The sequence below is a fragment of the Carassius gibelio genome, chromosome A14 (genome assembly GCF_023724105.1).
Source record: "Carassius gibelio isolate Cgi1373 ecotype wild population from Czech Republic chromosome A14, carGib1.2-hapl.c, whole genome shotgun sequence".
NCBI lineage: Eukaryota > Metazoa > Chordata > Actinopteri > Cypriniformes > Cyprinidae > Carassius > Carassius gibelio.
The window spans coordinates 24375289-24399603 of record NC_068384.1 but is presented as its reverse complement, the minus strand read 5'-3'; the positions used below and the strand labels follow the sequence as shown (position 1 = coordinate 24399603).

The 24315-nt window shown below is 36.4% G+C and overlaps 1 protein-coding gene across 2 annotated transcripts in view; it reads left to right on the top strand.

The window, feature by feature from the left end:
* The window catches only part of LOC128026933 (alpha-1,3-mannosyl-glycoprotein 4-beta-N-acetylglucosaminyltransferase B), a 115968-nt gene that overhangs the window by 87021 nt on the left and 4632 nt on the right, over positions 1-24315 (top strand). For both annotated transcript variants that reach the window (XR_008186570.1, XM_052614209.1), the window contains exons 9-12: positions 10922-11052; positions 14370-14477; positions 20534-20727; positions 23356-23434. Coding sequence is in view for 1 of the 2 variants with exons in the window: in XM_052614209.1 (XP_052470169.1) it covers positions 10922-11052; positions 14370-14477; positions 20534-20727; positions 23356-23434 (512 nt within the window). In the remaining variant the exon portion in view is untranslated. The remainder of the gene's footprint in view (positions 1-10921; positions 11053-14369; positions 14478-20533; positions 20728-23355; positions 23435-24315) is intronic.

The following is a 24315-nucleotide window of genomic DNA, read 5'->3' as shown; positions in this document are numbered from 1 at the left end:
GATGAGGGAGCCCGGTGGAGCAGGTGGGATGACAGGCCACGGTGAAGACGAGGGAGCAGGGTGCCAAGGCAGAGCTGCAGGGTCGCAGGACCAAGGTGGAGTCCAGGGCTCGGAGGCTGGAGACAGAGATAGGGAATCCACACGCCAATGTGGAGCTGGTGACTGGAAGTCCTGCAGCGAACCATCACGCCGTGATGGCGCTGACTGAGGGTGAGTTGTGGGACTGACTGGCACCAGCGGAGATGAGGTAGAGGAACTGGCTGGTCTAGGAGGAGGTGGGAGAGGGAGGCCGGGAAGAAAAACAGGAGGAACAGGGCTGGGCAGAGCCAGCGGAGAAACAGGACATTCAGGGCTGGCGGGACCAGCGGAAATGGAGCAGAGGAACTGACTAGTCTAGGAGGAGGTGGGAGAGAGAGGCTGGGAGGGAATATAGGAGGATCAGGGCTGGATGGAACCAGCGGAGATGCAGGAAATTCAGGATTTACCTCAACAAACCAGTCTACAAGGTCCATTAATCCCTCCATATAATTCCCAGAAACCGTATGCAGCTCAGCCTCAGTCGCAGAAGTGTGGGCAGGGATTTCCTCCATGCCCTCGATCTCCACCAATACTCCCACGACGCACGGTGTTGACGGCTCACACACCTGGTCAGTCGCGCTCTCGTGTCTTTGCTCTCCGACAGTGACTGGCTCGGGCTCTGCGGCAGGCTCTAGCTCCGTGCGGCAGGATGGCGGCTGGCTGGTTTCTGTGTCGGGAGTGGAGCTGGAGATATCCTCTTCAGTGGGACTGACGGTGAATGGGGATCCATTTTTCTCCACGAAAGTGGCGAAATCCTCTCTGGGAGCGTTCGCTGGCAGGTGTGCCTTACATCGCTTGCTCAGGCCGGTATAATAAAAATTAGAGAGCGAGCGGTCGGGGAAGTGGGTAAGGAACGCCAGATCTAGAAAGTCCCTGGTGTGGTCTTCCAGCGAAAGGTCCAGTTGCTCCAGGCACAGTAGTTGGACTGCTGGCAAGGCCATTCCAGGAGAGGGAGGAAAACAAAACAAAACGAAAGAAAAGAAAAATGCTGCTAAATAAACTGTTTGGGTCTGTGATTCTGTTACGGTTAGCTGGTGTGTGAATGAAGGCACATGAGGAAGACAAAATACAAAAGGTACTTTTAATGATCACGGGAGAATAAGGTCACATCCATCATAATACATAAACTTAACTCAACTTAGGATACAACATTAATCACGGACCAGGAGGAACTCAAAAGTATTTAAACACAAGGGAGAAATCAGGTGAATGGAGACAGGTGGGGATTAATCAATTAACCAAACAAGAAAAAGAAGATGACCAAATAAGGAAACTCAAAGTCCATGAATGTAACAATTGTATAGATCACAAATAATGTGGTTGAGTAAATCGTATAATCTGTGTTTTCCCTTTTCTTCTGTTTGTTAGTATTATTTAATACATCATGAATGAGCAATGAATAATACTATATCTATAAATTAACATCAATAAATGCTGTACGATTCCTGTATGATTCCTAAAGCAACTAATCATCCATGTTGTCTTATTGACTGATGTTTGTCTGGGTTTGACAAATAATCAAATGCATATTCATTGGGTGTTTTTACTCCATCACAAGGTCTGACTGCAAACAAACTCTTCATTGTTAGCTGACTAAATTTAAACAAACCGTTCTGACATCAGCCTCGTCGTAGTGGCCAAGAGACAATCACAAGTCTGTTTGTGCGGGTTCTTCTGGGACCTGTTTGCTTTTGATCTGGTTTAAACTCATTAGCTTTGGTCATGTTCTTCCTCATGTGATTACCAGCAAACAAGTCAAAATAACCTGCCCTGCTGACTTCTAGCTGCTCTAGCTGGTTGAGACTTTGGACCATCTGCTAGTGGTCCTGGTTTCTTGCTTGTAGACCACATGTTGGTGGAGAGCTGGTAGGACATCTTGAACCAGCAACAGAACATCTAAATTATGTTAAACAAGTGTGAGCTTTTTTGCTGCCTCAAGCCTGACCAAGAGTTCTGATTTATTTTTATTTTTTATTTTTTTATAATCTAAGCAAGAAGGCTGCCAAGCCACGTGAGGTTGAGAGTAATATGCTCTAGGAGCAGAAAAGAAACATTTTGACATGCCAAAGCAAAGATAAATCACCACGATGCATTTCACACTGATGACCAGTGCATATGACCCAGTTGGTTCTGAGTATTAGCACCTTTCTTAAATCAGCTCATTTCTGTCTCACTCACACACACACACACACACACATTTCTCTAGAGTCTTTCTCTGCTCTTTTACTCTAATAGGCCCCAAAGCAGCACTGAAGCTGTAATTGACGCTGCTCTCTGACCATATCACACACACACACACACACACACACACTTTTTCAGTGCACTTTGTCATTTCAGCCACCCACACACACAATCACACATACAACTCCATTTCTAAATATTCTAAAGTAGTTGTGAATAGCTATTGCCCATACAAAGCTCACCACCATAATGCTAGGATTTATGGGTAAAATGGGACACTGCTACTATGATGTTACTAGGGTGCTCTGAGGAGTTTGCTAGGGTGTTATGGTTCTGATTCTTGGCATATTCAGGGTTGTTACAATGGTGCATTACAAGTCATGCCGGACAATATCGTATTTACGAGTAGATCTGTACATCTGAATATCTGTACATATATAAATAACCAAAATAATTAATCTGTAGCCTACTAAAAAACTAATGTAACAAATCCTTCATACAATATCCTCATACTTTACAAAACACAATACAGAACAAGCACATGCCCAAGTTTTATAGACTCTTTCCACCCTAATAAATATGAACGTAAATATGCGTTTAGGCCTGGTTCATTTTGAGCCTACGCTTAACTGTCAATGTAAAAGACTGTAAACCATGTATCACTTTAAACTAATTTGGCAACATATTCCAAAGTTGGGTTCCCTTTACAGAAAATGTCCTTGTGATGATCAACAAAACCCAATCTCCATCCTCTTTTCTCCTAGTGGTTCGGACAGTTTCATCTCTTTACCAAATTACATAAAACAGAAGGTGTCTTATTACACAAGCATTTAAAATCAATTTCACGTATGATACATTTTTAAAATTCATAAAATTAAGCATATGCCATTTCTTTAAAATATGAAAGTGATGCCAATGATTTGGCCTTTTATCCACAATTTTTAAAGCCCTATTATACATCTCAATTTTTCTAAAGAAAATGTCAGTAGTTTGAGACCACACTGTAATACAATATGAGATACAGGACAAAATCATTGTATGCAGGAACAAATGAGCTGTCTCAGTCCTAATGTAATGCCTAATACGTTCAAAATAATTTAAGTTCATCTTAACTACTTTTGAAAGTCTTTTTATATGTTTCTCAAATTTAAGTTGACAATCCAGAACTACTCCTAAAAAACTAACTTCATTTACCTCCTCTATTTCTTCGTTAAGTACCCTCATTTTTCTTTCTAGAAAAACAAATTTTCTTAACATGTAATGTAACATTGTTCTCCTGGAGCCAAACTATCAAACATTTCCAATAGCTCCTTCATATCATCATAAAAGGATTGTGTATGTGATGGCGGATTATATAAGACCACAATATTAATTTGCATACTAGGAGAAAGTTTCGAGTTTATGGCTGTATATTCAAGTTTTCTATTTAACTCAATTTCAGTACACTATAAATATTGTTCAATACTCCACCGAAGACATAATCTGTCTTTCCTACAACATTTATAAGCAGGAATATTTATCATATTTGTAGGGATGTTGTCATGAAGTCATGTTTCACTTAAACCAGTGTAATCTAAATTTGATTCAGTTAAAAGTATATTAACGTGTCCTGAACTCATTTTTGCAACAACTCCTAATCTTTAAATGTCTCTTAAAATTCATTGTGGTTTCTATTGGGTGTTCCACACAACGTTTGCATGATTTACAGTTTGAAAAAGCAGATGACTTTTTTGCTTCATCAATGCGCTGCATTCATCAGTAACTGACCTTATCTCCCGATCAGTTCAAATAACTGAGCTTTTCCGGAGAACACAAAACTTTCCCCACCACAACCCAGTTTCACTGGAAAATGACACATCACTGTCTGATGTGATTGCAGCTTGAAGACAGCTGCAATGCAACAGTCATTAATGAAGCATCCCCTCCTAACTTCACTTACATGAGTGTTTGCAGGACTGTTAGGAGAGGTGGGGGTGTAGCTGCTCTATTTAAAGATGTCTATCAATGCAAACAAGTGTCATCTGGTCAGTACTTGTCTTTCGAATATCTAGGGATTGTGCTGAAAGGTGCTCCACGCACTCTGTTTATTATTATTTACAGGCCTCCAAAATACTCTCCGGCTTTTGTTGAAGAGATCACAGAAATGTTATCAATGATTTTGACTGTTTTGCTATTGCAGGGGATTTTAATATTCACATAGATAATGCAGAAAACAAAACTACAAAAGAAATGATAATGGTTCTAAACACTTTTGACTTGACTCAGCATTGAACTCTAAACATTTCATCCATTGTTACTAAGGACGTAGCACTATCTGATCACTTCTGTTTTTTCTTTGATATATTGATCTCTGCTACCACTGAATCTAGATTTGTCTCTGTCAGAAGGAGATGCATAAACGAGAACACAAATGTACTATTTACGGAGGCTATATCTTTAACACCAAGCATTTCTGCAGACTCTGTTGATATTCTCCTTGATTCCTTCAACTCAAAAGTTAAGAATGTTATTGGTGATATTGCTCCAATAATAGTCAGTAAGAAAACAAACAGACAGAAATCAGTTTGAGGACGATCAACAGCAGTTCAGTCTATGAAAAGACAATGCAGAAAAGCAGAGAGGATGTGGCGGAAGACTAAACTTGAAATTCACTATAGCATCTATAAAGACATCCTTCATGCTTTTATTGTGAAACTAGCCACAGCTAGACAGAATTTTTTTTTAAACCTTATAAACAGTAACTTAAATAACACTCGTACTCTTTTTGCCACTGTTGAGAGACTGACAAACCCCCCAAGTCAGATTCCCAGTGATATGCCCTCAGTCAGCAAATGCATTTAGTTTGTTTCTGAGAAGATCATCAATATCAGGAAGGCGATTAGCACATCCTCAAGTAATGCAGAGGTCAGACAGATTCGGCCAAAATATCAAAAAGATACTATGTCTATTTTTGAAACAATTGAGAGCAAAATTCTGGAAGACATAGTGCAGCACCTAAAATCGTCAACCTGTTGTCTTGACACACTTCCCACATCTTTTATCAAAAGTGTGCTTGACTGCTTAAAAGCAGATCTTTTAGAAGTGGTGAACACCTCACTTCTTTCTGGGACATTTCCAAACTCCTTAAAAACTGCAGTTGTTAAGCCCCTCCTGAAAAAGAGCAATCTTGATAATACCATTTTGAGCATTTTAGACCAATATCTGATCTTCCTTTTATAGGCAAAATTATAGAAAAGGTCGTTTTTAATCAGCTGAACAAATACTTAAACTCAAATGGATACCTGGACAGTTTTCAATCTGGTTTCTGACCGCATCACAGCACAGAGACAGTACTCATTAAGATAATAAATGATATTCGCTTAAATTCTGACTCTGGCAAAATATCAGTGCTGGTATTGCTAGATCTCAGTGCTGTGTTTGACACTGTTGATCATAACATACTACTAGAGAGACTGGAAAACTGGGTCGGGCTTTCTGGGATGGTACTCATATGGTTTAGGTCATACTTAGAAGGGAGAGGCTATTATGTGAGTATAGGAGAGCATAAGTCTAAGTGGATGTCCATGACATGTGGAGTCCCACAAGGGTCAATTCTTGCACCGCTATTGTTTAGCCTGTATATGCTCCCACTAAGTCAAATAATGAGAAAGAACCAAATTGCCTATCACAGCTATGCTGATGATACCCAGATTTACCTAGCCTTATCTCCAAATGACTACAGCCCCTTTGACTCCCTCTGCCAATGCATTGATGAAATTAATAGTTGGATGTGCCAGAACTTTCTTCAGTTAAACAAGGAAAAAACTGAAGTCATTGCATTTGGAAACAAAGATGAAGTGTTCAAGGTGAATGCATACCTTGCCTCTAGGGGTCAAACAACTAAAAATCAAATCAGGAATCTTGGTGTGACTCTGGAGACAGACCTTAGTTTCAGTAGTCATGTCAAAGCAATAACTAAACCAGCATACTATCATCTAAAAAACATTGCAAGAATTAGATGTTTTGTTTCCAGTCAAGACTTGGAGAAACTTGTTCATGCTTTATCACCAGCAGGGTGGACTATTGTAATGGGCTCCTCACCGGCCTTCCCAAAAAGACCATTAGACAGCTGCAGCTCATCCAGAACGCTGCTGCCAGGATTCTGACTAGAACCAGAAAATCTGAGCATATCACACCAGTCCTCAGGTCCTTACACTGGCTTCCAGTTACATTTAGGATTGATTTTAAAATACTTTTACTCATATATAAGTCACTAAATGACCTAGGACTGAAATATATTTCAGATATGTTCACTGAATATAAACCTAACAGAACACTCAGATCACTAGGATCAAGTCAGTTAGAAATACCAAGGGTTCACACGAAACAAGGGGAGTCCGCCTTTAGTTACTATGCTGCCCTCAGTTGGAATCAGCTTCCAGAAGAGATCAGATGTGCTAAAACACTAGTCACATTTAAATCTAGACTTAAAACTCATCTGTTTAGCTGTGCTTTTATTGAATGAGCACTTTGCAATGTCCGAACTGATTGCACTATATTTTCACAGTTTTTTTGTATTTTATTTTATGTAAAATCATTTTCTAACTGTTTTAAATTCATTTTAAATAAGTATTTTTTTAATAATTTTAAAAGTTTTAAAATTGCTTGTTTTAAATTGTTATTATGTTTCTTCATTATTATTTTACTTTATTTTATGTAAAGCACTTCGAATTACCATTGTGTACGAAATGTGCTATATAAATAAACTCGCCTTGCCTTGATGTTGAATTCCAAAATAAAAGCCCTTCAATACTCATATATATTACAAAATAGGAGCCTCACCCCCTGCTCTCATATGTGACCATGGACCACAAAACCAGTCTAAGGGTAACTTTTTCAAAATTGAGATTTATATGTAATCTGAAAGCTGAATAAATAATCTTTCCATTGATGTATTATGGTATGTCAGGATCGGACAATATTTGTCTGAGATACAACTATTTGAACATCTGGAATCTGAGGGTGCAAAAAAACTAAATATTGAGAAAATCACCTTTAAAGTTGTCCAAATGAAGTTCTTAGCAATGCATATTACTAATCAAAATTTATGTTTTTATATATTTATGGTAGGAAACGTACAAAATATATTCATGGAACATGATCTTTACTTAATATCCTAATGATTTTTGGCATCATTTAAAAAAATAGTTTTTTTTGGCTATTGCTACAAATATACTCCAGTGACTTAAGACTGCTTTTGTGGTCCAAGGTCACATATATATGCTGCTGTGTGTATACATTAAAAAGGCTATAAAAAATATAAATCATAGATTGCACAGACTAGTTTCAACCTCAGATTGAGAGTATACTTTACCCAAGTGTCACCTTTTCACCTTTTTGTCTCTTTTGTGTAATCACGAAATAAGAGTCCCCACAAAACTCATGCATACACTGTTGTGTCTTTACATTCAAAAAGTTATAGAAATATTAGACCTTATTTACACATAAGGTGTAGTTTATTTAGCTACCAGCAGGGGCACACCCAACCGTAGACCAGCTAAACCCCTTCACCGTTTCACTTCTGAATGCTGTTACATTACATTACATTTACATTTACATTACACTGTTCACATCTCTTTTACATTCGTAATATGGAATATATTCAAGCCAGTTTATCACTTCAGTGACAGCAAAGTTTAATTAAATGTAGTTATTACATTATTTATTTTGCTAATGCGTTAGATTAGGGAACACATGTTGACTATTAATAGATTAAGAGTTTTCCCTCAATAAACTCCTAATTTGCCGTGTAATAATAGTTAGTAAGGTTGTTAAGTTTAGGTATGGGTAGGGTTAAGGGATCCAGAATACGATCAGACATAATATGTGCTTTATAAGTACTAATAAACAGACAATATGCTAGTAATATGCATGCTAATGAGCATAGTTAAAAGTGAATACTGTTCCTTAATATAAAGTGTTTCCTGTATTTTTATAATAATAATAATAATTTTTGTGCAGTAAAAAGATCAGAAACATGTATTAAGAATGTACACTGTGTGTGTATGTGTGAGGGATGACCTGAAGGTGAAGCAGTATATGCTCTTGTCTTGATACAGAGAACATTTATTAGACACACAAAACCTTGAATAGCTGCTAATTTTTTACACAAATGGAAAGCTGAAGATATTATAATGTCTAAAAGCAAAGGCGCTTGCAGGGCCGCTTAATCTCTCTGTGCTGTAAAATCTGTAAAGAGTTTATTGAAGTGTATACATTTATCTGTTGCAATATTTATTATAATTAATTATTGATCTTAAATCATTGTGTCTGGATAGCATTCTATTTAACTGTGTTATACTTTGTGTGTGTGTGTGTGTGTGTGTGTGCGAGTGTGTGTGTGTGTTTGTGTGTGTGTGTGTGTGTGTGTGTGTGTATGTGTTGGGGTGAGTGTGTGTGCGCGAGTGTGCGTGTGTGTGTGTGTGTGCGTGTGTGTTGGGGGGTGTGTGTGTTTGTGTGTGTGTGTGTGTACTGATTAATACTCCAGAACTAATGGTCAATGTTAGCCGGTGGGCAGGTCACGCACTGATGACTACCGATGATACTACACTCACTAAGCCCTACCAAACCTTTAGTAAGCATCGTAACCATCCTGAGTACATCTGTCTCAGCTGTCAAACATTGGCAATGAAACTGCACTGTCCTGGGATCAGTGGTTATTCACACTGAACCGCTGTGTTCAGAATGGACAATCATCTTTATTTATATACATAATGTACAGAATATTGTGTACTTGCTGCTATTTTACAAATACATTAGAATATGAAAGAGTTTATAACTACAAATGTTAAAACTTTTTTTATGCTATATGGTCATAGTTTTCATTCAGTGGCTTCTAGTTAGAAGAACTCCAAAACAGTTTTAAAATAGAATCTCCTAAATATACAGAGAAATAATTGGTTGCGCCCCTCATCTTCCATTGGCCTGAAAAACAAATAGCCCCGCCCTAATCTTATGTCATTGGCTGAGAGTGTTGCTGTGTCAATCTGGGGTGTGTTTCCCAGAAGCATCATTAGCCAAGTATGGTCACAAGTTCCATTGTTACCAACATAGTTCAACGATTAGAGTTTCCCGAAACCACAGTTCAAGCAAACATTCACAAACAGCATCTCAAACTTACATGGCTAGAACTACAGCTCTCAACCTGTGGTTAGAAGCATAGTTAGTTGTTAGTAAGACATATGGACTTAAATAACTGATGCTATCAATATCTATATCTTCAACTCCATGTATACATACACAGAAGTGTAAGGAAACCCCAGAGTATGAGTATGAATCAAACATCAAATAAAGAAAAATGATGACAAAGAATTAAAATTTTATAGATTTTAACAATAGTTTTTTTTGTGATGGCCAGACAGAACATTGATTTTATGATCATAAATGTGCTTTTCTGGTGATTTTACTAGTTATTTTCTACATTTGAGGGTTTTTCTGATTTAATAAAGGAACATGATGTTTGGTATATTCATGGAAGATGATTTAGCAATTAATATAATTATTATCCTTTCCTCAAAAATTATTATTGAGTAAGAATAAGCTCCTGAATAAAACTTTAAATCACCTAAATCAAGAAGAATGCCTTGAATTTCTATTTAATATTTAATATAAGAATTTAAACTCAGTTTAGGAAAACCCCTAGTTGCCCTTTATATATTTCATGTTTTTCCTATTCTTCATTTTATTTTATTTTATTTTTTTTTCTGTTTTATGATGCTTGTCTGTTATCTGGCTAAGAAATCTTCAATATTGGACCAAGCCAATGCTTTGGCTGTAGGAACACAGTGTATATACTTGTGAGGGACATCAGGCTTTGAGTGGCTTATTTACTCTATATATTTCAGCTTATAAGACTGCCATTTGAGAACGTATTTAAATATTTATATATGCCTCACCTTTAACATTTGTCAGGACAAGTCAAGAACAATGAATGTTCTCTGTACGCCGCTGGTTTTGGCACACTACATATATAGTATGGCTGTATGCTCTATGGAACAAAACCATGTTTTCATACCCATGAAAAGGCATCAGATCAGATGAGAGCTGATGTGTTTTGACATCTGGAGAGGCAGGATGTTTCTGTGTGAGATACTGTCAGTGGTTGATGTTGGACAGTGATTCATAATGCATAAAAACTGATGTCTCTTGTATTATAGATTACCAAAAGCGATCTGATTGACTGTGTTCACCTTAACAGTTTTGAAAAATTGAAGTAGAGGCCAATAAAAATGCTGCTTTAGAAAAACATAACATCCTTCTTCCTGAATCTGATCTAATTTCTTTTTACTAATTGAATTAATCTTATGTTTTAAGAAAAAATGTTGTAACTTATGTAGAACATCTGAAGTTATTTGCTGCACCACCTCAGTAGAAGAGCCTTGAATCATTAATATATGAAAATATAATTACTCACAGAGCGCCCTTTCCTTTAGATTTCATTAAATGTTTTTTGCCCCTCATTATTCCTCCCTTGAGTTCCTTGTTTAAATCCTTGTTGAAAGTGTAAATCCGTGTGAGTTTAGATTTTTCTCTCCACGAATCCTCCCTCAGGGGTGAACGTGTTTCAGCTGACATTATTAATCTCGTTTGGGTGATGGTCATAACTCTGCTTTGCTCGTTTCAGGTAAAATGTTCAAGTCATTAGACTTGCCGTTGATCGTGGAGTTTATGCTAATGTTCTACAAAGACAAGCCCATTGATTGGCTGTTGGACCACATCATGTGGGTGAAGGTGTGCAATCCAGAAAAAGATGCGGTAAGAATGATACATCTCTCTTTTTCTATTGTTATTCTAATTCTTATTCTTATTGCTTGTTCATTATATTAACCATGATTTTTTTATGTGACCCTGGACCACAAACCAGTCATAAGAGTAAATTTTTCGAAATTGAGATTTATACATAAGCAGAATAAATAATCTTTGCATTGATGTATGGTTTATTAGGATCAGACAATATTTGGTTGAGACACAACTACTCGAAAATCTGGAATCTGAGGGTACAAAAAAATAAAATCAATCATTTTGACCCATACTATGTGTTTTTGGCTATTGCTAAAAATATACCCCAGAGACTTAAGACTGCTTTAGAGCTCCATGGTCACATATGAGTAAAGATTTTAATAATTATTAGCCGATGTAAGTCATGTGTGTTGGCGTAGATGTTTCTTCTTGAGATGTTATTAAATATGCATATTTTAATTGCAACCATCATAGCTATCTCAACACACAAATCATTCCCTAAATAGAGAAAATGTATAAAAAAATCACAATAGCATCGCAATCATTTCAGGAAGTGACGTTTATAAGAATAAGTAATGTCTCTTCTTTTTTTGTCACTATATAGTTTAGTAGATTATACATTTAAGAACTGAGGGCTGTTATTTAATTACATGTACTTACTGTATGGTTAGGGTCTGGTCTGGCTTGCATGTAAAAAGAAAAACTGTAATAAATAAAATAATCCAATGTATGAATAGTGTACAACTCACAAATAATAATAATATAATTGATTTATAATAGCCTTATATAATATATATAATAGCCTTATTTATATAAATGCAGAATAACATTAATAATTCATAGAAATAAATACACAATTAATTAATTAATATAACTAATATAAATTTAATATAATTTCATTATATGTTTTTGTTTTTTATCCACATCCCATTCAATTTGCATAGCAGCAGTTGCAGTAAATTTGCATTGATGAATAAACAAAATCTACTTATGTCAAGGCTAATTAATCTTGAGCATATTGATTTAAAAATATCATATATCCATACTTTGTTAGAAAGCTACTTGTTCAAAAAGGTAGCTTTAATTTAACATGTAAAATATGTGGATCCTATAAAACAGTTTAGAATAGCTTAATTAGTCCAGTGTTATTTTAGTATTAGTTATTTATTTTGCTATTTAATCATGCATTAAATAATTATGTATTATTTTTTTTTTGAGAATGTTTCTGGGTGTCATCAAATGACGTTTTGTCAATAACTTCTGTGAAGGGAGGGAGAGAGAGCTAGAGAGAGAGCTTTCCAGGGTGCAGACAGCAATCGCGGAGCACCATGGTGATTTAGAACGGCAACTGATTTTATTAGGAATCTACAGACGCAAATAGACTAAAGGTGTAGAAAAATAAAGACCTATATGTGTATTTTGGACTTTTTTTTTCACCACAAGTCTGAAAGAAGACATGTTACTGAAGACAAACAGCCCCAAATCTCAAAATTGACCAGTACAAAAAACGATGTTTTTGCATGTGTCTCACCCATAGACTTTAAAAAAAAAAGTCTCAAGTGTGGAGCGTTAGATAAACATTACACGATTTGTTTCGTCACCTCACTTGAGTGAAAAAAGTCGCTAATCGACTGCATGATTCAATAATGACTTTATTAGAATTGCTATTATAGTTTTTTTAAACTTTAAATTGCGTTGCTGCCTATATCGGCGCATTCGGCCGAAAAAAAAAAAGTTAATCGTAACGCAGTAAACCCCTTTTACATTCAGCATCAGAGGAGCATAGTAAATATAATGATTAGCATCTTGGTCTGCTCTAGGAGATAACATCGTCATCGAACCTGGTCTGTCTAACACCGAAAGACGTTAACGTTAGTACCAAACACTTCTTGCACTGCAACAACTCGCTAATCGAAAAACATAAGCTATTTAAAATAGGTGCTTTTTTCGTTGGAAAACAGCAGCTCGCTATTCCTGGTCCTCGTTGAGAAGCATCGCGACGCAATCATGAGTTATTTACTAAACTGAAAGATTATAATTTAAATTTGTGAATGACAGACAAGTAGAAGGGTGGGGGCACACTGGGGGGGCCAATCAGTTTTCAGGAGGGGCCAGTGCCCCCATGGCCCCTCCCCTGGCTACGCCACTGGCTATTATAATAGTAAGTACATATAACGTGTAACAAGGACACCTTAAAATAAAGTGCTACTGAAATGTTTTACTATGAATTTTCCAATAGCAAAGGAATATCAGCAATAAAATATCTTTCTAATGACTACCTAGTTGTATCATGACCTTGAGGGATGAGGCAAGTATTTCTAACTGGATAGGAAATATGTTGTTAAGTAAAGTGATTTAATCATCTTAAATATAATGCAAGTTAACAAAACTTCCGTAAATGCACTTTTGAAGTCAAACCTGATTGATTAAGGTCATGCAGCAACATACGGTTCTCATCCTCTTTTTCAGAAAGCAGTATTATCCAACCACCCAGTTTACATTAAATCCAAATAGTGCAAACCAAACAGAATGAAACAACCAGTTGTTAAATGGATAGTTCACTCAAAAATGAAAATCATAATTTACTTATGAACATGCTCCAAACCCATAAGGCTTTTGTTCATCTTTGAAACACAAATAAAGATATTTTTAATCAAACTTGAGAGATTTCTGCCTGTCCAGTGAAAGTCACTTCACTAAAACTTCCTAAAAGTACAGAAACTAATCAATATGAATCAGATGCCCTGATGAGACATGGTTGCTTCATAATCATGATAAGCATAATTACTTTAGTCTTTTATTCACCTAGAAACATTGATCATCACACATATATAGATATCATCAAATGTGGTTAACAAACGTGTCTTTATTAAGTTTGACATTTTTGGTATATTGGGGCTTAAATGTGGGGACAGAAATATCTCGGTTCTCAAAATATCTTCATTTGTTTTTTGAAGATGAATGAAAATCGAATGGGTTTGAAATGAAATAAGGGTAAAGAGTAAATGATAAACTTCCAGTGAACCATGCCTTTAAAGCAGTGAGGTGCTAGAAAACGATGAAGCCGTCTCTCTGCTGTAGTTGCTCACAGCAGCTCTGCAGACTAAAGGTATCTGAACATAATTCATACGCCCCACAGAGATTAGACTCTATAAAAATGGGGAAAACTGTTGACTGTGGTTTAATAAAAAATTACATAATGTTCTTTTTTTTAATCTGTGTATGTGGCCAGATTGATCATTGGATAATTTGTTTCTGATCTGAGACTTCTGTTTAAAGTGTACTTTAAGAGGTGTTATATAATGTATAGAAATGTTCTTTGTGTCCCACAGAAACATTGTGACAGGCAGAAGGCAAACCTACGCATCCGCTTTAAACCGTCTCTCTTCCAGCACGTTGGAACACACTCTTCCCTCGCCGGAAAGATCCAGAAACTCAAGGTGATCTTTTACCAAATTGATTTATTTATGTGTGAGGCGTCTTTTATATTTATACATTTCCAGTCAAAAGTCTGCAGACTTCAGTTTTAAAAGACTCCAAGCTTTTAAATGGTATAGTGTATAATGTGACAAAAGCTTTTTATTTCAGATAAATGCAGATTTTTGGATCTTTCTGTTCATTAATTAATCTAAATGTTGATAATAATAATACATTTTTCTTAAAGGAACACTCCAACTTTTTGGGACTTTAGCTTATTCACAGTATCCCCCAGAGTTAGATAAGTCCATACATACCTTTTTCATTTCTGTGCGTTCTGTAAGTGTTATTTGACGCACCCACCGCAAGCCAGTTCTATAAATTCTTTATAATTAATCCAGAACACGGCAGCAAGATTCATTTTTAATGAGCCAAAAGAATACACATCACACCTCTGTTTATCAATTTGCACTGGCTTCCTATAGCTGCTCGCATAAAATTCTTGGCATTAATGTTTGCCTACAAAACTACCATTGATTTGCACCCATTTACCTAAATTTATTACTTCAGACTTATGTGCCCTCTAGAAGCTTGCGTTTCTGCAAGTGAACGTCGCTTGGTTGTGCCATCCCAAGGAAGCACACAGTCACTTTTCGAGCTTTTAAATGAAATGTTCCCTCCTAGTGAAATTACCTGCCCAACTCAATCCGAGCAGCTGAGTCCTTAGCCATCTTCAAGAATCGGCTTAAAACCCATCTCTTCTATCTTTATTTGACCCTCTAACTTTAGCACTCACTATTCTAATTCTATTCTATTAAAAAAAAAAAATCTAACTACCTTTCTAATCTCTTTGTATTCTATTTTTTTTTTCATTTATTAATCGGTTATAAAAAAGTCCTAACACTAGCTTGCTCTATTCTTTTTCTATTCTATCAGTTTTATTTATTATAATATTTAAAAGCCCTTGCAACGTGTACTGTGTTTAAGCTAACTGAGACTTGTTATAGCACTTATATATCACTGTTGTTTTTGATTGCTTCCATTGTCCTCATTTGTAAGTCGCTTTGGATAAAAGCGTCTGCTAAATGACTAACTATAAATGTAATGTAAATGTAATGAGTTCCAGTCTTTGATTCTGATTGGCTGAGCCACATTCAAAGCTGTTGTAAATTACTCTACAAACATACTGTAGGCGTTTCTCAATGTCAAGGAAGGATCCTCGGAAGCCAGAATTTCGAGGATGCTACGTCATTGACATCCGTCGAAGGACTGTTCCAATATCGAGAATCCTCGGAATTTCAACCATTCGAGTCATTCGTTCGAAAAATATCCCATACACAGGAAAGGATGCATATGTGTAGCCTTCGCGCTCTCAAATCACCCACAATCCTATTGCGCAGCTTTGCTATCTTGTTCAAAAATGTAAAAATGTTGAACGTTAGCGGAGTAGGAGTGTTAATGCGGTTTTTATTTACGTTACCAAACATTTGTTATAACTGTAGTAAAATAAGTAAACTTTAACGTTTAAATGCCAGTACAAATTACTATCATGTTGATATTGTAAAATATACAAATACAGATTAACAAATAACAATTGTTAGCTTGGTTACGTCACCGGCATTTCTTTTATAAATAACTAGTTAAGTTGTCCAAAGTAATTTAATGTTAATATTATACCATTATACCATTCACAGTTATTCAAACGGGCCATTTCATGAAATGACGCAATTACGTGCACTTGCTAGCCTGTTCCATTTACGTGTTCTCCGAATGCTAAAGAGGAGCCTCGTCTAGCCTCTGAAGGAAGTGACTAGGAAGGACCAGTACTGCCAAGGAAGTATCCTTGACATTGAACAACACCTACTGTTTGCTTCTGTGTGATACTCGGCAACCACTTTATTGGAACCACAACTTGTTTCTGAGGAACTACATTTTTTGGTGGAAGAATACTATTTTTATTTAGATCATTATATTTTATTTGCTCTGTTTTATTCTGTGAAACCTTACTACATATATGTAATAACAGTTATATAAAAGCAACAAGCCCCGTGAAGCCAGGCTGTCAAAAATATCGCGTTAACAGCGTTAATTAGTTGTTTGTTGTTAATTACGTCAAATTTTTTAACGCATTTCACGCATGCGCAGTGTGACAAATTATTCAGGTCAGAAAAAGTCTCGTCGATCTCTGAATTCTCAAGATAGTAAAAAACAGCGGAGAGCGCCGCGACGAAAACACCAAAAAAGTTTAAGGTTTTACCCCAGTTACTCTCAAATACATTCTTGCCAAGCTCGATAAACAGAGACGACTTTGGTAGTTGATACGCTGGAGCTTCTTCCTGTTATAGCGTCCTGTGTTTCACATTGTGCATGCTCAGAACGCCTACATGCAATGCAGCGAAAATTACAGCTGTTTGGGGAAGCATTTGCATTTTTACTTGGTTTTACTGGCATTTGAAGGCTTCAGAACGCGAAAATATCGATCCTAAAGTATTGTGGCAGAGCAAATGAACACCTCCCAAAAACGAGTGCCCAGAGTGCTGCTTATGTGATGGTGGCGCATGTTTGTGTTTGAGTTCATTCTTTCGAGTTTCTCTATGCATAATTTAATAGATATGTGGCTATATTTAAACACCTGTTCACCTAAAACTCTTACACTATTTGTAGTTATATGGCATGGTTTGATATAGTGCTCAGGTAAATTTGATCTAAGTAAATGTTGAACTTTTGAAATTCAGAAAAAAAGAACTTGTGTATTGATGAATCAATACATGAAAATTATGTATCTGTGTCCTTTTATTTATCTTTTGGTGTGCATTTCAGAAAAAAAAATGGTTAGGATTCAGGTGTAATTGCAAATAGTGATTAATCCTGATTAATCCACTGAAAATTCTGATTAATTTGATTAAAAATTTTAATCATTTGACAGCCCTAATATATATATATATATGTGTGTGTGTGTGTGTGTGTGTGTGTGTGTGTGTGTGTGTGTGTGTGTGTCTGTGTGTGTGTGTGTGTGTGTGTGTGTGTGTGTGTGTGTGTGTGTGCGTGTGTGATCTTTTTATACATTCATAACCCTCCAGCAGAGTAGTCTGCATCAGGACTGTGTACCTTTCTCTTCAGATTGTCCAAATTGCAAATAATGTCCTGAAGGCAGCTGATAAGAGCTCATATCCTAATCAATCAGCATGTGTCCCTGCTCCATCTCTATTCTCTCCAAATGAGGAGTTGTCATGGCCTTGAGTGCTCGTATGACCGGCCCGTTCTCTGTCGTATTGATTTGAGTTCTCGTCTGGCGAGCTGGTGAATACATCTGACCTCCATTTCCTACGTTTATCATAATACCTGCCTCAGTCACTGTCTCTAGTCATTCGTTTTCTTGACTGCTGATCATGTTTATCAACCTTTGATGTGTTATGGCACTATGTGTTTTGTTCTGAAGTCTGTTTGACGTCCGATTTCAGTTTGATCGTTTGGTGTGCAAGCTATTTTGGTGCGCACACGCCACACTCCAGGCCTGGGTCTGCAGTTGTTATTTCACCTGCTAAACTGACACCATTTAGGTAATTATTTAGGTGGATAGTTAAAAATCTTTTTACGTATGAATACATTTGTATACGTGGAAATATTTTGGCATTGAAGCTACGTCCACATTCATCCCGATAAATGTTTTTTTTTTTTTTATAAAATATATTTATAAAATTATTTTTTCTTTTGTTTTGCCTTTGCATGCACACTAAAACATCTAAGGTTTAGTTTTGCCATGTGGATTAATAAGGTAACACTTTTCTCAAAAGTTTCTCCCTCAACAAAACTAATTGGTAACAATTTAATTCTTAAAAATTAATTACGAATATTAAATCAGATAAGGAAACATCTTAAATCACCTGCCGTCTCTGTTCTTACACCCATCGCTAACAATCATACGTTTAAACCCTCTCAGTTAGACCGACGTTTTATTGAATGGAAAAATAAAGGTCTGATGTCTATTAGGGATCTTTATGTAGATAGTAAATTTGCATCTTTTAATCAACTACAATCTGTATTTAATCTCCCCAGATCTGACTTCTTTCGATATTTACAAGTAAGACATTATGTTCAAACGGTTATCCCACAATTTACTGACAAACCTGAGATTAATACATTTGAACATATTTTTTTGGTAAATCCAAGCTCTAAACATCTGATCTCACGATGTGTTAATTCCTTCCACCTGCCTGTGAACACCAATCATATAAAAGAAGCCTGGGCTAAGGATTTTGAGGAAGAAGTGTCTGATGAAACCTGGAATGATAGTCTCAATAAGATCCAAGATTGCTCAATAAATGTGAGGCACAGGTTGATTCAATTTAAAGTGATACATAGACTATATTATTCCAAAACTAAATTGAATAAGATATATAATTATATCTCTCCAATTTGTGACAGATGTAAATCAGAGGAGGGTTCTTTTTTCACACATGTTTTGGTTTTGTCACAAACTGTTTAATTTTTGGTCTGCTATATTTGATTTCTTTTCAAAAGTTTTTAAAAAAGAGATTAAACCGGACCATAGTCTTGCAATTCTCAGATCCTCTGAGTCATTGAATGGTCTTCCAAGATCTCAGCAACGACCTCTATTGATGGGTATGACTCTTGCGAAAAAAATTATACTTTTAAACTGGAAATCTCCGGACTCTCCATCGTTCAAAGTGTGGTTAAGTGAATTGTTTCACGTCATACAACTGAAAAAGACACGATCCTTGGAGTCCAAATCTCGCCGCCAATTTCAATCTATATGGCAGCCCTTTGTGGATTTCCTCAAAGTCTGAATAATGTATAATTATTGTTCTCTTTGTAACAATTCATGTATGATTAGGTCTTGTTTATATTAGTCCATCCCCCATTGTTTTTTTTGTTAGTTTTTTTGTATGGTTATATTGTTTGATTTTTTTTGTTTTAATTTGTACATCATGTAAAAAGTTGTAAATAAAATATATTAAAAAAAATAAAAAATAAAAAACTAATGTAATCTTCAAATAACATTCAAGTAAAGAAGACAACATTTTTTACTAGTAATTGATGTTTTCATGGCGAAAAAAGAGAGAAAGAGAAAGTAATTGCTTTTTGGACCAGGCATGGAGTTATGATTTTGTTGTGCTACATGGACACACCAGTGATATTTTGAGTGGGCTGTTTTGCTAATGAAATACTTATGGCAGAGAAATGGCGAGAGAACTGTGTAATGGGTTGGTAAGGGAGGAACTCAAGTGCAGACAGGATTCTCAACACAAAGGGTTTATTAACACAAAAAGGGGAAAACAAAACCCACGAGGGGGAAAACAATAGCTAGGGTAAGGACTAAATAACCAAACAAGACAGGGCTGACCAGATAAAGACACTAAACACTAACTATAAACAAACACTCACGGTATTACAAAGATTTCTTCAGGGATGACAAGGATAAACTCACGAGGCTGACAGGTAGCAACATATATGAGGAACAGTTTGAGAAAACAATCACAGAGTGGAACAGTTTGAGGAAACAATGAACCGACAAAAGACAGAGCACACTAGGAGATCTAAATAGGGGAACTAATCAAGACACGACAGGTGGCACAGATAGGACAATCACAACAAGACTAGGATAACAAGGGGGGCGGGGCAAGGGAACGAGACAACACAAGCACATGGCCCAAAGACAAGGCCATGTGCTTGAACACAAAACACGGGTCTGTCATGATCCTGCCTCTAGACTAGAGAAAAGTCAGGACATGATGGCAGGACCATGACAACTGTATTAAGTCTGATCTCTGTCATCTCAGAGAGATTTTATAATGGACGAGCAACTTTGGGAAACTGCTAGTGTGGACTGAGAGCGTTACGAAATGAAAACATCATTATTAATGTGGACATAGCATGATAGTCTGGGTCACAGACAAAATATAACCATAAAAGGCAGTTCAAAGGTAGTAAAATAAAATAATGAATGCATGAAAAATATCAGGACACTTTTACTCATATAGCAACCATAAAAAAGGTTGAAATCTTTTAGTTTGACATCAAGTACCTGTATTTGAAGAATTATCCTTTTTTTGGTCAGGATAAGGATTTCGGAAAGCAGACGTTGCATAAAGGTCACGCTAACCCGCTAGCTGAGGTCACCACCAGTCTGAAGACGTACCAGCATTTCACTCTGGAGAAGGCCTATCTGGGAGAGGACTTCTTCTGGGCGTTCACACCTGTGGCCGGAGACTTCATACGCATCCGCTTCTTCACACCTGTCCGAGTAGAGAGGTACACACAGATAAAACCACCGGTTCATGAACACCAACATGCTTTCACTAAGACTCTGTTCTCTGTTAGGCCAAACCATCTTTTAGCCAAGTTTACCAATATACAATATTCTGAGTATTTAAAGACATACATTTTAACATTGTAACTTGTAAAACGACATGAATATTATTATAATTAGAATTATCAGTTGTTCATTTTTGATTTAACAGTACAATTGTCCTTTACCGTTATTTCTGTCTTCATTTTAATAATTCTAAAATGAAAATTTTAAATATTTAAAACACAATAATTATCATTTTTAGTATTCCGTTTGATTGTGTTCTAAAAACACTAGTGTGAATGTAAAGTGGACTGAGATCACAATTCAGATCTTACTGAAAACTAATTTCTTAGATTGCTTGCATGTCATGTGACCATTAACCAACATCAGAGAACTGTGAACATGTCATAAAATTATTGGAATAGCAACATAAATTCTTAGGGGATACTTACAAAAAATATACACTTAAGGGGATCGGCTGATAAAAGCAATACAAAAATGTCTGGGTTTTTCAAACAAGTCAATTATGAGGTTTAAAGGTCCCATGACATTGATAATTTCCTTATCTTTAAATGCTTTTTAATGTTCTCTTAGGTGTACTTATATTGTTAGTATGATTTTTACATTTAAAATTTAGAAATAAAAAGCATTTTTAGATCCTGATATTAGCCCTCTGGCTTGAATGCTCTGTTTGAAGGGGCGTGTCTGCTGTGAGACTCCAAGTTAACCACAACTGTTGTGATTGGCTGACATCGTTGCATTCGAAATCCGTTCATGTGGAACCCCTCTCAAATATAACGTTTTATATATATATATATATATATATATATATATATATATATATATATATATATATATATGTATATATATATATATAAAAAAAAATTTTTTTTTTACTATTACAGCTGTCGAGATTAACGAATCGTGGAAGTGTGGATTATATAAAAAAATGTTCGATCTTTTCCCCATCACATGAAAGGCTGCAGTGATGAGCACTGAGTAGACAGAGTCAGTTTATCGCGTGGATGCAGTGATCTCGTCATTATTGCAACACGTTATCTCACAAAATGCTTTCAACACTGCTAACAGCAAACACATGAATGCAGTAAGACCTCCGTTGTGCAGCATAACAGCGTCATTCATTGTAACGGCAGTTTGGGCAAGTGTGAAGATGTACTCGCGATGTGTAACAGCTCCGGAAAAAAAGCGAGCGTTCTTTGATCGTTCTCTGTAGTTAAATCACAATTTAAATAAAAGATTTGTTTCATGCTACTAAGAGAAACAACGTGAAGTTGATCGTTTAGTCACTGGCTTGATTCACTGATGCATAAACAGTATTAACCATATCATAAAAGTCTGTTTGAAACGCCTGTGCTGACATTGCGACTGAATTATATATAATATTTGGGCGGGCAAAGCAGAGAAAGGGGAGGTAACAATTCTCGTTACAACGTCACAACGAGGAGATTCAAGATCAGCCCGTTTGAGCTTCCATTTTCTCAAAGGCAGAGAAAGATAGAAAAATCTCAATTTACACCGATTCAAATTTCTAGAAACTTGGGGACCATATACAGGCTAGGGGGAATATTAATCTTAAAAAACCTCAGAAAGTGAAATTTTCATGTCATAGGACCTTTAATATTTTTACCTTGGAAGGTTGCTGCCAATAAATGAAGCAGAAAACATGTCTGTTTTATAATAGAGCTGTTCTCGCAGTCTTTCCCATCACGCTGACTCAAAGCAGCTGGATAATGCATCAATCATCATGAGGCACAGACATCCGTTCATCTTTAACCCTAATGGAAAGTCCATGCATATTTCAGGCTTAATTGAGAGCTAACAGTGAATGAGAGCCTCCTTCATGCTGCAGGAGTCACCGTTTAACAAGCGCAGGTGTTCTTACACTGAACAAGTATTTACAGAGAGAAATCTGCCACTGTTTGTTATTGCTCATGTTTCAGTCATCCGTAGAGGAGAAAGAACATCGATTTTGGACACTTGAATATCTATGAAAGTCATTGCATTAGATGACATTTTATCAGGTGCCATCCGTGCTCAAATACTAGAGTTTTCTCAGAATTCAGTTTTTGAGCTGTATTTGTAGATGCTTTTAATCAGCTGCTGTGTTGACAGAAAGCTTTCACAGCCACAAAGTTATACACAACTTCTGTTGGTTTATTACTTCAAATGTATCATATGTATGAAAAGTATGTTGGTCATTCTTTATGTTGCCTCTTGGTTTGATATTATTTGATAATTCAGTGGGCTCAGTAAAAAATATTTTCAAGAAATCATTTTATTTAGCTAGAATGAGTTATTAGAAATGATATTTTAAAGTATATTACAGTAGAAAATGTGTATTTTAAATTGATATATTTTACTGTATTTCTTATCAAATTGATACAGCCTTTGTGAGCGTAAGAGACTTCCTTTAAAAACTTTTGAACGGTAGTGTAACTGTCTAAATACTTTTTTGGGGCCACTGTGTTCTGCAGGGTCTATAAATAACTACATGATAGGATGATATATGAGGAAACATATGCAGTATAGTTCTTTAGCGTTGTGATGATGTGTGTGTGTGTGTGTAGGTATTTCTTCCGCAGTGGAAACATCGAGCACCCTGGAGACAAGCTCTTCAACACTACGGTGGAGGTTCTTCCTTTCGACGTGAGTCCCTGTCATTGTGTTTGTTGAAGGATCGCTGCTGTTTGATTGTGTGTTTCCCTCTGGACAGGAGGAGACCGCTTCACTGCACTCTGTAAACACCCCACAGATCTGTGCCGAAACACACCAGCTCTAGACTTCACAAACATATTTTGGCCTGGTTCCTATTTGAGCAGAAGTCAAGAGACTGGCTTAGAACCTGTTTAAATGTGCAACATCACTGTTATTATTGCCTGTATTTAGGGTTAAGGGTTTGTTCAATTCCTGTTAAACGTACCGTGTAACTTGTGCCACAATACAGACATGATTTATACCTCAAATCATGCTTGAAGGTGGACAGCATCATTGCATGCTCCGGGGAGCACCACAACTACAATTCATTCATGCAATGTTCTTCACTCATGACAGAGTAAACAGAGCAGAGCAATCGTTACTAAAGATTTACATTTCAAACAAATGCTAATGTCTATTCGGCAAAAATATTAATCGAATATTATGCAATCGTGATGGACCAGTGGCAGATCCAAGATTCAGCAAAATAACTTTGTTTCGGACAAATTTAGTTTGAATGTATTCAGGACCTCAAGGCACTGAAAACGTATAAATCCAAGATAGCGGACGAAGAAAGAGTCATGTTGATTATAAATTAACTTGAAAAAAATGTAGACCAGATCCTGGTCTTCTGTAGGCAGACCTTTTTTTTTACAGTTAAGCGAAATGTTTGTTAATGTAGAGCTTGAATTCATAAAAATGAAACGAACATAAATAGGCCCGTCACAAACGTATTGATCGCAGTTATTAGATCTAATCACATTTGAGTTAACTGTGTGGTAGTATGAAGCAGAGGAGTCATAAGCTGACAGGAAGTCATATTTCAGCTCCAA